At 44.1% G+C, this 15,582-nt stretch overlaps 1 protein-coding gene across 6 annotated transcripts; it reads left to right on the top strand.

The window, feature by feature from the left end:
• The first annotated feature begins 2,553 nt into the window (after positions 1 to 2,553).
• Positions 2,554 to 15,311, top strand: LOC117667989 (E3 ubiquitin-protein ligase TRIM15-like). 6 transcript variants are annotated; one of them, XM_034421646.3, is made up of 9 exons: positions 2,566 to 3,736; positions 6,930 to 7,025; positions 7,535 to 7,765; positions 8,318 to 8,434; positions 9,360 to 9,392; positions 9,625 to 9,647; positions 10,321 to 10,436; positions 12,780 to 12,836; positions 13,849 to 15,311. In XM_034421646.3, exons 1-9 carry the CDS (start codon positions 2,798 to 2,800, stop codon positions 14,430 to 14,432), a joined length of 2,196 nt encoding a protein of 731 aa, XP_034277537.2. In that variant the 5' UTR covers positions 2,566 to 2,797; the 3' UTR covers positions 14,433 to 15,311. The 6 variants fall into 6 exon arrangements, with proteins under 6 accessions (XP_087739955.1, XP_087739956.1, XP_034277539.2 ...); XM_034421645.3 differs by having other exon boundaries at positions 2,593 to 3,736; positions 6,912 to 7,025; XM_087883829.1 differs by lacking the exon at positions 8,318 to 8,434 and having other exon boundaries at positions 2,554 to 3,736.
• Positions 15,312 to 15,582: the final 271 nt, after the last annotated feature.

The raw sequence follows: 15,582 nt of genomic DNA, 5'->3' as shown, positions 1-15,582 counted from the left end.
CTCTGCAGAGGGGTATCAATCAGTGGTGAAATTCAATTTTTTTTACTACCAGTTCTGTGGGTATGGCTTGGTGAGCGTGGTGTGGCTTGGTGGGCTTTGTAGTCTATGGATAGATTTCAGGAAGTCCATGAAATTTGTTGATCCCTGTATTAAACATTTTAACATTCCATTTTAGTATGGTTGCATAGGAGGGTTTTAAGTCACAGTTGACTTGCTGGGCTCACATATATCTCTGGGCCAAAACCAGAAATTACAATATGTCAATACAATATGGTTTAGGTGTTATGAGGACCGTACCAGTTACTGCCCTTGAATTGATTGATACATCTGAAAGTAAATTTATAAGTTCCACCCAGCTTTCTACTTCAGGATTTTGCCCTGAAAAGAACATCCAAAACATCTGTAATATTTATTTTCATTTTGTTGGCTCTGTACACAGAAAAATCATCAAGGAAGCAGGATCATCCTTTATGAATAAAAGTTGAGCTAGGTTCAGTGCTACATATCTGGCTTAATTACATTTATATTCCACCACAGCAATGCTTCTTGATTTATAAAATAAAACTGAATTATATTTGAATTTCAAGCTGTCACCCAAATTTTTCAAAATATTTGCGTTCTAATGGTGCACAATGCACTAAAGTAAACTATGACAGGGCAAGCCACTGGATTACAAAGAGCAAACTCCACTCCTATTAGTAGTGATGATATTACCTAAGTTTGGATAATGAAATGTTTAAACAATACAGTCAAAAGACAAACAGAGGTAGATGCAAGCATTTTGTATTGACTCATCAGTACCTACATTACAATAACACGGTTAAAATTGGCCTCAAATATAAGATCAAGCAAGAACATTAATTAATTAAGCCTATAACGTATGCATGAAAACTAAAAACCTAACTGTTTTAAATGAAATGTTTGCAAGAAAACAAACAAGCTGAGAGAACACCAAAGATCCCTCATTTCAATCCTGAGCTCCAAATATTCACCTTTATTGAAACTAGTTTGTTTGCAATTCAAATAAGTGGACAATAGCCTTGGTGTTAGTTTGGGGAACGCAATTTCTGGTGGCCCGGATTGTGATTCCCTTCACCCCAGCCAATGCTACTTGAAGTAATAGGAAATGAGTTCCAACAAGAGGGGACCCAAAGGTGCTTTTTCAGGAGGCAACTGTACTTTTCTTGTTTTTTCTTTGAACACATTTCGCTTCTCATCCAAGAAGCTTCTTAAGCTTGGACTGGATGGTGAGGAATAGAAGGATTTATATTCCTTGCAGATAGCTGGTTATTTGCCTCCTTTTAAGAGTTGTTGAGGCACTCTGAGGTTTATCTGTGTCCTCGGGGTCACCTGAGTAGTGCAAATGTTCCTGCAGTCTGCAATTTTTTTCCTCTGGAAATCCGTTCATATTCCCAAGCCATTCGAAGGGTGTTCATCCCAAAGTGCATGGCTAAAAGTATGAACGGATTTCCAGAGGAAAAAATTGCAGACTAGAGAAACATTTGCATTACTCAGACAACCCTGAGGACACAAACAAACCTGAGTGCCTCAACAACTCTCCAAAAGGATGCAAATGACTAGCTACCTGCAAGGAATATAAAGATCCTTCCTTTTCTGCATAAATAAATAAATAAATATGTAGTATGATGGCCTGCAGGGCCCGCACAATGTGTAACATGTTCACACTGGTGCAATAGGACTGGGTGTTTTGTTAATTTTGATTTATTGGGTTAGGGATTTTCTGTCTTCACTGTGAGTTGTTTTGTGTTTGGGAGGGGTGCACTGAGGGAGCTCAACCAATCTCTTTTTAAAAAAAAAAGTTTTATTGTTTTTTTTCTTTTCTCCTCTCCCACCTTCACCCACATCTTTCTTTCTTTTTTTGTTTTTTGAACAGTTTTGGTCGTTTCTTATCTTATACAATTAGTCAAATTCAAATACATTTTACTCAATTACAATTTTTATCAATATCGTCTTCCCCCTTTCCTTTTTTTTTTTGAATATACCTCATATTTCTATACTTGCATATATAAACACCTTCTTCATTTATCCCTGAATTCTAACTTTGCTAGTTGTACATATTTTGCCCTCTTTTATTTTTTAACAATTCATTCTTTTTCCTAATATATTTATATTTGTTGGTTCAGAGCTGCCCTTCTTCCACATTTTTTATTGCCGCCCTGAGACGCCCTGAGTCTTCGGAGAGGGGCGGCATATAAATTTATTAAATTAATTTAAATTAATTTAAATTAATTTAATTTAAATTAAATTAATTTAAATTAAATTAAATTGTACAGCAATCTTTCTTTATTGTGTTTGGGGGGGTGCACTGAGGGAGCTCAACCAATCTCATTGCACCTATGTTGTGCACTGACAATAAAAGATTTGAATTAAAAAAAGCTTCTTGGATGAGAAGCGAAACATCTTCCAAGAAAAAAAAAACAGTTGCCTCCTACGTGGGGGGGCGGGGACGGGGGGGGAAGCACCCTTGGGACAACCATGACTCGGATGACTGACAACCTCCATTAGAGAACGAAGAGGGGACTTCCTGTCCTGCTGCCCGCCCCTTCCGGCGCGCGCGAGAAGCGTTACCGCGCTAACGTCTCTCTCCCCACCCCCCCACCCCCGTCGGGCCGGCTCACTGCCTCGACGTCGCCTCGGCCGCGCCCCTTCCGCGAGGCCGCTCGGCCAATCGGGGCTCCCGCCGGAAGGGCCTCGCGCCTCGCCTTGGCGAAAAGAGAGCGGGCATCGTGCGCGGTCAGCCGGCGGGCGGGCAGGCAGGCAGGCAGCCACCATCATCATGAGCGGAGGCCTGGGCGGGATGACGGCGGAGCAGCTCTTGCAACAGAGGCTTCTCCGGAGCCGCCTGCGAGGCACGCAGCACCCAGGCCTGGGCGTCGGAGGCCCGATCCCGCCTCCGCTGCTCCAGCCCGGCCCGCCATGCCTGCTCTCTCCTCCTTCGCCGCCAGACTCTCCACCTCCCGGCACGACGCCCGCCGAGATCCCCGCCGGCCCGCGTTACCCGAGCGAGACCTGGTGCTCCTTGTGCCGCGTCTACTGCCCGGATCCGGTTTGCCTTCCCTGCGGCCACAACTTCTGCACCGCCTGCATCGGGCAGCGGCTGGGAGAGCCCAAGATCAACATCTCCTGCCTGGAATGCGGCGCCAGCGCCCGCAAGAGGAACCTCCGGCCCATCAAGCCGCCGCCGCTCCTGGCCAACCTGGTGGTGGAGAGGCCCAAGCGGCAGAGGCTCGACTCCTTCACCGGACCTGCGGCGGCGGCTGCAGCAGCAGCGGCAGCGGCAGCGGCGGCGGCGGCCACACTAGTCTCCCCGGCGAGCTCAGCGATAGCACCAGCGGCAGCGCCACCGGCGGTGGTGACCGCCCCGACGATCGTCCCTCCGGCGCCCGTCGTCTCAAGGCCCGCCACCCCGCCGCCTCCGTGCCCAACGCCGCCGCCGGCCACCCCTCCGCTGCTCCCTCTCGCGCCGTCCCCGGCCGCCCCTATCACGCCGCCCCCGGCCCCTCTGCCCGTCGCCTCCCCGACCGGGAAAAGGGCGCCCGTCGGCCTCGGAGGGGCTGGAGACGGGAGCGGGGGGAGGCTGTGCGAGATCCACCAGGACGTGCTGCAGTTCTTCTGCGAGGAGGACCAGACGCCCATCTGCGCCCACTGCGACCGGTCCCAGGAGCACCGCGCTCACACCATCTTCCACGTCGAGAGGGCAGCCCGGGATTACAGGGTAAGGAGGAGCCAGGGGGCCCTGCGTTTAAACGCTTCCCTCCCCTCCCCCACACACCTCTTCCTTTTCTTTTTCTTTTCTTTTTTTAAAAAATAATTTGTTATGTTTTTGCTGAGGAAAATTACATATCGGGGATGCCAGATGGAAGTAGCCTCTTATTAAATTTCTGGTTTCCAGTTTAGCATATACGTTTCCCCCCCAAATAATCATCGTTTAATAGAGCCGCCAAGGCTGCTTACAAAAACATAATGCTAAATTAAAACAGTTAAAGGCAAAATGAAACACAGACAACCTGGACTAAAAAACAACTATGAAAATACAACGCAGCCCCCCCTAATATATATATATATATATATATATATATATATATATATATATATATATATATATATATATATATATATAATGTATGTATGTATGTATGTATGTATATACATATACATATACATATACATATACATATACATACACATCACACACACATACATATTTATTTATTTATTTATTTATTTTTAAATTTGTATACCACCCTTCTCCCTGAGGACTCAGGGCGGTGAACAGCCAAGTAAAAGCATAAACTACAAACATTAAAATACAATTAAAAAGATATATATAAATTTGGCCCCATGATTAAAAACAATAACAAACAATTAAAAACATTTTAAAAAGTGTTAGGCGAGCCCGGCTTGCGGAAAGGGCACGGCGGAAGGCACCGCCGTGCCCTTAAAACATATACATATACATATATAGTCCAAAACCAGATTTTAAGGGCTTTTTTAGAGCACCAAGTTGTGCCATTTGTATCTTTGGGGATTGCTGTGTAAAATAGGTATGGGCCATGACAGAGAATGGACGCTTCCCAGGTACCATAATATGGCAACATTTAATAGAAGGAACCAGGTAATGCTCAGCCCAAAGGTGCCAGCCAGTCAGTAACAATGGAAGAAGAATGGTCCCTCAGGGAACCAGGTTCTATGCTACAAAGGGTTTTAAAAGTAAGAACTGGTACCTTGAATTGTGTTCAAAAGCCAACTGGCAGGCAATGCAGCTTACTAGCGGTACTGTTTTGTACAATTCAATTGCCTATTAAGCTACCAATGTTTCTTTAATGTTCCCTTTTTATAGCACCTAAAGCTAATATATATATATATAGCTCATATACATAAGGCCCCCGTTACTGTTCACAGCACTGTGTTTTGAACCGGCTATAGTTTCTGGATGGTCTTCAAGGGCTTCCCCATGTAAAGCCACATTGCAGTAGTCCAAATATGAAGTGACCAGGGTTTGAATGAATTGTGAATTGATAATATGGTCATTTTAAGTGTAAATTCGACTGAGCTATCTGCTGTGTTGACAGCAGGGTTATGAATATGGGTATCCAGCAATGTCAGAAGTACTAAAAATATGTTTGTGCAATGATCTGGAAGGCAAGACACTTAAGTAGTCCTCAAGAGCCCAAAGTTTCTGTTGCTAGGAGTGGTTAAGTGAGTTTTGTCCCATTTTTTTATCTTTCTTGGCACAGTTGTTAAGTGAATTACGGCAGTTGTTAAATTAGTATGGTTGTTAAATGAATCTGGCTTCCCCTTTGACTTTGCTTGCAAAAAGTTGCAAAAGGTTGATCATATGACTCTGGGACACTGCAACCATCCTAAATATGAGCCAGTTGCCAAGCAGCCGAATGTTGATTACATGACCATGGGAGGTACTGTAACAGTAAGTCTGAAAAATGGTCAAAAGTCACTTTTTCAGTGCCACTGTAACTTTGAACAGTCACTAAATGAATATTTGTAAGTGAAGGACTACTTCTGTTGCTATTTATCTTTTTTTGACTTGGTACTTTATGTTCATCAAACCTTTTGGGCCAAGTAAAGTAGCAGCAATTGCCCATCAAGCTACCAATGCTTCTTTAGTGTTCCCTTTTTATAGCACCTAAAGCTAAAATATGTATACCGGTAGCTCATATACATGACAGTTTACTATATGGAATGCACAACATCTTAAATAATCATATTTCTGTTTGTAGCTTAATCTCATGTATTTATTGATAGAGCTTAACATTTACTATATTTTCCTGTTTCTTTGACAAGACCAGGTTCAGAAGAGAAATTATTTATTTGTTTGTTTGTTTGTTTGTTTGTTTATGCTTGCTACACTATGTTCTTATGAGTTAGCAGCACTGATTGACTATCTGATCAGGCTAAGGCTAAGTAGCATTAGAGCCTAGTACTTAGTTGAAAGTACTTAGTTGAAAGACTGTCAGAGGATCCCAGAACTCTACACTAGGTTTTGAAGGTGTTTAAAAAAAAAAACACCTACTTTTGCTTCACAAATCCATGCAAGCATTTGAAAATTCAACTGTCACCAACATTAAGCTCTAGAAGAACATTTGCATAAGGGCCTTCTCTATTTTTAGCTCTAATGAAATAAAACCTGCAACCGAATGGAGCATTGTGATCTCTGGTGTCCAATATCAAGGTTTTATGTATTGTATTATTTTGGTGATCTATGGGACTATGGGGTTGGGTACAGATAGAATCAGTGCCCAAGACTCTTGAATTTTGTTTTAAGAAGCAAGAGTTAGCTTTATGGCTGTCATCAGTTATGAAGCCTAAAAAAATGAAGAACATTCAAACTAGTGGGAATGAGAAGACGTCAGTATTCTGCTTTGTATACCTATCTCTTTTGGATAGGCGTTATGGCAGTGTAGTGGATCAGAAATATTGGCTCAACAACATTCTAACCTATATTGCAATTATTGTCTATAGTATTTCTCAACCTTTTTGTTCTGAAGGACACTTGAAATAATGTGTCAGGGTTTCCCTGCATACAAATTATTATATACCATCCAGAGTCACTCTGGGAGGGAGATGGCAGTTTCTAAATTTGACATATAAGTAAAATAAATAACTACAGTAGCATTGTGTGGCATACAAAGTCAATCACAGCCTCTTGCTTGAACCCCTAGCAACTTCTCAGGGATCCCAGCTGAGAAAGGCTAATCTAGTTTGTATGCAGTCCCATCCAGTTTGGTTTATTTACGGGTTAGTATATTGTGTGAACTAGCCAATCGAGGTAAAGTAGTTAACCAAAGATTAGCATATTATGTGAACGCAGGCTGCCTGTGCTGTAATTTCCAAGGTCTTACTGCCTCTAATCTTCTCCCCCCTATCTCAAGCCATTTTTATTTATTCAGGAGCGAGTTAAGGCACAATTAGAAACTCTGAAGCAGGAAAAGAATAATCTATGGAGTCAGAAGCTGACAGGCGAGAAGAAAATCCAAGAATACACGGTAGGTACCATTACATACCATGAGCAGAGAAGTAAGGCTTGAATTTCTGAATTCCTCCCCCCTCTCCCCTTCTCAAAAATTCTCCTTGTTGTGTTTTGATTCTCCCTTTCTTCAAAGTGTTCTATGGCCATTTCTTCTGTTGCCTGCACTGTCTCTTATGCAACATCTACAAGAAGTCCTCAATTGGGACCAGACTTTCCTTGCTAAGCAAGCAGTTGTTAAGTGAGTTGTGCCTGATTTTATGTCCTAGTTTGCCACAATTGTTGAGCGAATCACCACAGTTGTTAAGTGAAACACATGGTCATTAAGTGAATCCCTCTTTCCCTATTAACCTTGCTTGTTGGAAGCTGGCTAGGAAAGTTGCCAAAATGATGATCCCATGACTCCAGGATGCTGTATAACGCAATCAAGTTTTGCATTGTGCGTCCTTCAACTCCGTAATGATCTTCTGGTTATATTCCTCATGGGGATGGTCCACTCCTTTCTCATCCCACCTCTGGTCCTCGCAGGAAAAAGTTGAAACTGAAAGGAAGGACATCGTCACTGAATTTGAACAGCTGCATCAGTTCCTGAAAGAACAGGAGGAATGCCTGCTGACCCAGCTGGAAGAGCTAGATAAAGACCTAGAGAAGCAGAAAGACGACATGATGACCAAAATCTCAGAAGAACTTTCCCGTCTTGGTGATGTCATCACCGAGATGGAGGTGAAGTGCAAGCAGCCGGCGAGTGAATTTTTGCAGGTGAGACTTTGCGATCACAAAGGTCTCTCTTTCTGGCTTGGAGGTGACCTTGCCAATGAGTCAGAGGCCCTGGCACTGGGCTCCCAAGGTTTTGGATGTCAGGTTTGTGAATTCCTGGCCCTTAGATACAGTTGCTCAAACATGAACTTGGATGTGATCCCTACTGGAACCCAGAACAAGGATTCAACTATTTATTCTTATGGGGAAAAAAAAAATCTGCGTATTGGCGACAGTGGGGTACAGGCCATAGACAGGTAATATGGGGGCTTCTCTGCAAAGTGTTCCCCCTTCCCTTTCTACTCTGCACAGGTGCTGGCTTTGGCCTTTCTGGTTGATGTGGCTGTTTGTGATGAAGCATTCAGTGCTGTGGGTGGGAGTATTTTCCACCCTTGCAGAGTGTTGGCCTTTCATGGGAAGGCGAAGGGGGACCTTGCTAGTTTGGTCTGTGCTCTCGTGGAACGGTGCCCTTGAACATCTACAAGGGAGAGCTGGAGCTCTGGAGCTCCTCCCATTGCAGAATGCCATGACATCATAGCATTCTGCTGTTGGCAGATGTACTTCCAGGTCCCTCAGCCTGACCTGAAGGCTGTTGAGAAGCTGGCCTGGATGACCCCATTCCTTCAGGTTCATGTCGGGACCCATCGGGTATGGCTGCCATGCAGACCTCTAGTACGTACTGTCCTGTTAATATGGGTTCTCTCAAGGGTGATTGGGTTCTCGGGCTGCAGCCGCTGCAGTGACGGGATGGGAATTCGATGTTGCTCCTAACATTTGGTCCATGGATGAGTTGCATGCCTTCAAAGAGACACGGGAGGAGGGGGTGGGGGGGAAAGTAACTTGGGCACATAGTGAGCAAGTGGGGTTTCTTTTGTGGAGAAGAACAAGAGGGTGTTGTGCCGTATGTGTGCCTGCAAAAAAGCCTGCATTTTCTGGGATCTCCTTAGGGTCTTCCTGTGGTCCACTCCGTGGCGAACATCATATGTAGCTATTCCAAGGATGTGAGGCTGGTTTATTTTAAAAATCGAGCAGCACCTCCTGCGCACTTGATCTCTTGGCACAGAATCCTTTTTTTTTGTTTTGTTTTGTTTTGTTTTAATTATTTTGCAACCAGCTTTCTGATCACAAGCAACAAGGACAAGATTTTTAGGTAACCTGTGACGTGCAGAGAATCTCTCTGAGGCACAACGGGTGATGGTGAAGAGGCACCGTGATCCTGGGACGGGGCATTGCGGTGGGGAGGCCTTTGGGGTCCTTCCTTCTGGGCCTGGGCTTGTCAAAGCACAAGGCACAATTGCCTCAGTTGGGCTGAAATAAGTCATGCCCTCCCCTTCATTAGGTGTGCCTACCAGACAGCCCACTTAGAGGTCATGTGGGTGGTGAAGCAAGGTGTAGCTGGTGGGCAGGCCTTGGAGGGGGCGCAAAGCCAGCCTGCTCACTGGCAGAAAGGGTGGGCGGACAGTTCGGGGAGGAGAAGGCTGCTGAAAGAATTAGGGCAGCCCTTCTCCTCAGAGAACCAGTTACAGCACCAGGGAGAGCAACGTGGCCTGAAGGCTCCCGTGTGTAACCGGAGCATCCCCCACCTCTTGTCTTGAAGCAAACATCCGATGTTCCACCTCAGGGATCCCAGGTAAGAGCCTGAGGGTGACTGGGGGGGCAGGCTACTTCCCCCTGCCTTGTAAGCACCAGAGGCTAGAACAAAGCTCCCACCTGTCATGCCTTGGACAGCGCTCACAGAGTCCTCCTCCACAGCCCGAGACAAGGGTGCTGAGGCATGCTCCCCATTAGCCAGCAATAGACTGCAGGGTAGAGCATTGTGAGGCTCAATGTCTTTTTTCTTTTTTTTCCTTTTTCTCTTTTAGGACATTAAAAAAAACATGGACAGGTACGTATGATTCTCCTCTTTCCCTTTCTCCTCAGGGTCTTCCATTCTAAAGCGCCGTCCTTGGGTTTGTAGGCAGAGGAAGGCCATGCTCGATGCTCTTATGTTCTCTGATAAAATCAGGGCAACCACGGTGCTTTCGGAGGGAAGTCACATCAGTGAGACTAGCTCTAATCTTACAGGAAAAGTGGGTCCAAGTGCTTTATCTGCCCTAAAAAGAGAAAAATGTCAACCGTGGCAAAGCAAGAAGAATTATTTTTAGAATACTGGAGCTGCCTCACTATATGCTAATTAACAGAGAGCATAATGTATTATTAATTCTCCAGGGTACATATTGTCAAAATAGATGTTGGGAGTTTTGCATTAAAAAAAAGTCCAGTAGTTTCTATCACTGGTGTTATTTGCCAGCGCTCAAAAATCTCTCATCTGAAGCAATTAACATCATCCTGCATGCTTGAAATAGGAGTTAGCATTTCTGGAGCAAGAAAGGCAAATACATAAAAAGTGAGATGCTAGAATTTGGTATGCCTTAGTGCTTCATTCCTTGGATTAGGATACTAGGCTAGTATGTTCTCTTTTCAGTGTAGTCCTTTAGAAATACGTAAGAAAAATGCAGAATGTGTCAAAAATTGGAACTTTTTCGTAAGTGGTGTAAATGTGCTCTTTAAAAATTCAGATGCACCGTAGAACAGTTCCCGTCAGCTGAGGAAGCAACATCCAAGCTGGGAGAACGACTGGAGTTGTTGTCACGGAAAGGGGTGGCTCTGAAGGAAACTATGAATAGATTTCAAGGTACGCGAAATCGGTAATCTCTAATTGCTAACCTAGGATACTGCGGGCCTTTTTAAAGACTATACTCATCCTAAGACATTTTGTATGCTATTTATTTATCAATAGGCGAGTCTTTAAATCTTGACATAATGCATTAAGTGCCAGCTTAGATAGGAGGAGCCCCTGTTTTACTTCTGAAAATCTGTGATAGGCGGTGAGGGCAACGGAAAGTAGGATATACACAAACACACAATATATTTCAATGACATGGCCAATGGAAGCGTTGAATTGAAAGTCAGAATATGAGGCAGGCAGAAGCTGCTGTAGGAAAAGAATAAAATCAAAATGGTTCCCTACGCCGAATGTGCTGAGAAAATAAATATGGAGGGAAAATAGAATTCAGCTGTTATGGACAGCTAGAGTGAGGGAATCAAATTATCAGACCTACTCTGCTAAAAGCAAGTTGTGTCAAGTGTATACTTTCTTTGGAAGATAAAATAATGCCTTACTAACAGATTGACCATAGGTTGATAGAGGTCAAACAATTATTATTTATTTAGCGTATGGCATACAATGTCAGGGAAATCTACACATGCTAGGTACACAATGCAGTCTTGACAGCCTAGATCCTGCTCGGCACTTGCACATCTATTTTGGGTGCATTATTTTTTGGGGGGGTGGGGGGGAAGGGAAACTAGCTTTATGCTAATTAACTAGCAGTACTCTTGCGGGCTCCGCCAGGAAGCCAGGTCCAGATCTGCCATCATACCGCTTCAGCCTTGCTTCGCTTTGATGGCATCCTGCCATAAAAAGGAAGGAGAGGGATTGAGGGAATATAGGGAGTGGAGATGACAGGAACCAGAAGTGCCAGACGGAGACAACAGGTGAAAGATCCAAGGACTCAGGCATGAGAACTGAATGCAAATGCCCACCAAAAAGACACCAAACTTTAGAACTGTTACCAAAACACCTACCATATTTTTCGGTGTCTAAGACGCACTCCCCCCCCCCCCAAAAAAAAAAAGTGGGTGGAAATGCCTGTGAGTCTTAGACAGCAAATGTTGCTGAAGCCCTGCCCATCGGCCAGCCCCCACCCTTTGGCCTCTGCCTCCCAGCAACTTGCCTTCTTGCAGCAGGCAAGCTTCAGCACAGCCTGATTTAGCATGAGCAGCTGATTGGTGGTTGGATCTGCCTCTCGGAATACTGCCTATCAGCTGTTCCAGGTTCCGGGGATTGCCGTGGCCCATCGCCACTGCCGCCTCCGCATGCCCCATTTTCGGCCGGTTCCAGGTGGCGGGGATAGGTGGCGGTGGCAATGGGTAGTGGTGATCACTGCAGCCTAGAGCATCTGATAGGCGGTATTCTGGGAGGCAGATCCAACCACCAATCAGCTGCTCATGCTAAATCAGGCTGTGCTGAAGCTGACCAGGCTGTTTGAAGCGTAAGCCTTTCAACTATCTGTCTGAAACAGGATTAATGTTCTCTAAAAGGTCTACCTGTTACATTTGTTCCTTTGTATAAGGGGGAAAAAAGGAACCAGCTGCAGGCATTTGATGCTTTTCCATGAGAGTCAGACATTTTACTAAATCAAATGATAAATCGATTGAAATTAAATCTTAACTTTCCAATTCGATTCAAGTTTTGTCACCTTTGAATCTCCATGGTCTGTCCTTAATTCAAGCAGCTGCTCATGCTAAATCAGGCTGTGCTGAAGCTGACCAGGCTGTTTGCTGTTTGCTGCAAGGAGGCAAATTGCTGGGAGGCAGAGGCAAAAATTTTTTTCTTGTTTTCCTTCCCAAAAGCTAGGTGCGTCTTATAGTCCGAAAAATACGGTAGTTTGAATATCATTGGCCATTAACAAGATGACCAAGGGGGCCTGGGAGAAGGGAAAATCACTGGGTTTACAGAGGAATATTCAGATCTGGCTTTGCTTATGCTGTAACCACTTGGCTTTAGTAAAAGTATACCTTTCGCTATGAATGGAGTCGAGGGTCTTTCTTTCCTAAATGCCCAAGCTGGGACAAGGCTGACAGCCAGCTTCCTCTCTCAGCCTACACAAACACAGCTAGGTTTGTCTCAGTGAGGTGGCTAGTTTTTTCCCCCCATTTTAAGTTCTATTTAGTCACACTATTGCATGCTTTCAAACTGCTGGGTAGGCAGGAGCTAGGGATCAAGCTAGGGGAGCTCACTCCGTCTCATGGAGCCAGGCTTGAACCGCTGGAGTGCAGACCATTTCTATCTGGCAGTTCCAGCATTATTAAGCCACTGTACCACCACATCCCTCTGGTTTCACTGTTTAATCAGTAAACGTAGTTTTCTCTACATTGGAGGTGCTAAATTTTGGCAAATACCTGCTTTTTCTAGATAATGTGACATATGCCATCGAGAGAACAGACACTCTGAAATCACTGAATGAGAACGGTGAGTTTTTGGGAAACGTCTGTTGAATTTGTAATTGTTTCTGTGTTTTTATTGCTACTTCAGCTACTGAGGATATATTGCTAATGCAGAGTGGGAACATGGCTTGCTTTTATTCCAGTACTGTGTATAATCTAATGCAAATTCTTACCAAGTTACTCATTTCGCATTCACCATTATTTTGTAGAGTATTTTGCCAAAGGGATAATGATTGCCAGTTTATTAAAGAAAGAAAATCAAAACTGTAAATCCAAGGATTAGAAACAGCCCGAAGCTGGAGATTTTAAAAACTCTGAATTCTTTTAAAGTATTGTGTGGAACTTTCTTTTATTTTTTAGTCATCCGCAGATTGGCGCTTTGATTCCCCCCCTTCCCCCTTTCCTTTTAACTGTGTGAATGAGACAATAATAAAAAAAAACCTGTGCAACTCTGCATATCTGAGATATATTGGCAGGTACGTGAATGAAAAGTACTCTCTGGAGTGAGGTTTTATTTCCTTAATCTGTGAGGCAGCTGCTCTTTAATTTTAATGCTCGGAGTCTCGATTGTATGGCTCTTGGGTGTAACAAGTTCCTTTGAATTGGACTTGAAGGTCCTTGTCCTTTGCTTTAATCTATTGATCTATCTAATTCCATCTGATGGCTCTCTTTAAGATCTTAGCAGGGAGCTCTCACAGCCCTGAAACCACCTTAACTGGGGATGCAAGGATTATTGGGCTCAATAGATAATAGTTATATTTGTTTTTATTTGTTTTTCACATTTTTTTTTTTTGAACCACCCGGAGGATTTATGCAGGTAGCCTGCAGATTCCATGCTGTTGTGGTTTCTGGGGATCCCAGTGTACCTGGGTAGAGAGTTGCAGTGTACCTGAATTTTGGGGAAGTTGCCAGGAATAGCTAATGATAACAGAGAGATGTAGTGACACTGAGTTGAGCAAACAGAGCAAACAGAAGGAAGCATCGGCAGTGGAAGGGAAATGAAGGTGCTGACAAATGTTGCTTCTTTCTGCTCACAGGAATTCCAACTCTTGATCTGGATTTCTCAAGTGCTCTTCTGCCCCTGGACCAAAGAAATGCAGGAGATGGCGAATCTCGGCACAGGCTGCCTGCCTTACATTATGTCCCTGACACTCCCCAAAGATTGGATTCCAGAGCTCTGGTTCTGGGCTGCGATGGGTTCACCTCTGGGAGATACTTTTGGGAATTGGAAGTGGGCGATGGGGAATTCTGGGCAGTGGGGGTCACCCGAGATCCTTCCAAGAAGAAGGGGATGATGGACTTCAGCCCAGAGGAAGGAATCTGGGCTGTGGGCCTGTGGAAGGGCCAACACTGGGCCCTCACTTCCCCTGTTACGGCCTTGTCCCTGAGCAAACACCCCAAAAGAATCCGAGTGTCCTTGGACTACGTGGGGGAATGTGTGACCTTTACTGATGCAGACACGGAGGACCCCATCTTCACGTTCCCACCAGCTTCTTTTAACGGGACACGTGCCCATCCGTTGCTGTGGGTAGTAGGTTTCCCAGCCCAGACTGTGTTTCTGAGGCGCATGGGTGTAAAATACCCAGTTGGGATACACGAAATGGATATAATGAGTCCATAATTTTATGTATCCATGTACCCAGAGGGGAAAAAAAACCTTACAGATCTCTTAAACCTGCCAGATCAGAGCAGGGTGTTGAGCCATTTTGATTTAATGAAATTGGAAAGTTTGGTTGTTTTATCTCCGCCTTGTGTACTGTAGAATGTGACACGGAAGCAGAACGGCTCTCCTTGCACACCAAGGCCTTAAAGACTGTTGCCCTGGGGAACAAAGGAAGAATTATAAAGAGTAGGGAGGCTGGCTTGGCCTTCCTGACATAATATCCCTTTTAGGACATCCTCTTTTCACCAAGGGATCAAAATTGACCCCTTTCTAGCGCTAGGCTCGATCTTTTTTCATTTTGAAAGAAAAAGAAAATTAGCTATTGAATTTTGCATTTTTAGTTCCTCTTCAATCAGTTCATATTTTGCATTTTAATGATTTTACTTTAAAAATGACTTGCATGTGTTTCGGCTGCAATAACCTAGCAGCATGTTTTCCTTTGAAAGGAAAGGCTTTAAACTCTGTCCTTTGTGCTGAAAAATGTTTTTGAGTACCATACGTAAATTTGGCCATCCCTGGGTCAGAGATCCTAAACTGAAGCACTGAGTCTTGGCATCTATGGCAACTTTGACTGGACCGTCCTTCCTCTACACCTGTAGGTCCTTCTTTTTTGCTGCCGTTCTCCGAAACTTGATTATAATCTTCCCTGCCTTCAGTCTGATCCTGGAGATGAAATGGACAGATGTTTGTGCCATAATAATAATCTGGATGCTCTGATTTAAAAGATGAAATGCAATGTCTGAAAGATATGTAAAAGGAGCCCTGGGGTTATGGTTGATGCCTACAGAGCATACAAATCATAATAAAGACTGTTAGTATGTTCTTTGGTATATTTCATATTCTGTTTGTGTAGCATCTCTTTTCTGTATGCGTATTTTTTTGTAAAATTTTGCCATGTCTGCTTGTTGAGCACAGCGTGTTTCTGTAAGAAGGAGCAAGTACCCAAAATAAAGCTCTAGTTTTTTTAAAATCATAATTTTGAGAAAAACCAAGGCCCAATTTTAATAACGTTATCTTTTAATCACTTACTTAGCTTAGTTCTGCCTAACACCCGACAAGAGTATTATCCAATGATTTTGGTTGACTGCAGTGGCTTCTGCTTCAGTAA

The sequence above is a fragment of the Pantherophis guttatus genome, chromosome 2 (genome assembly GCF_059756535.1).
Source record: "Pantherophis guttatus breed Tessera chromosome 2, ASM5975653v1, whole genome shotgun sequence".
NCBI classification, from domain to species: domain Eukaryota; kingdom Metazoa; phylum Chordata; class Lepidosauria; order Squamata; family Colubridae; genus Pantherophis; species Pantherophis guttatus.
The sequence above is the reverse complement of the archived record's forward strand: the minus strand, read 5'-3'. Positions and strand labels throughout refer to the sequence as shown.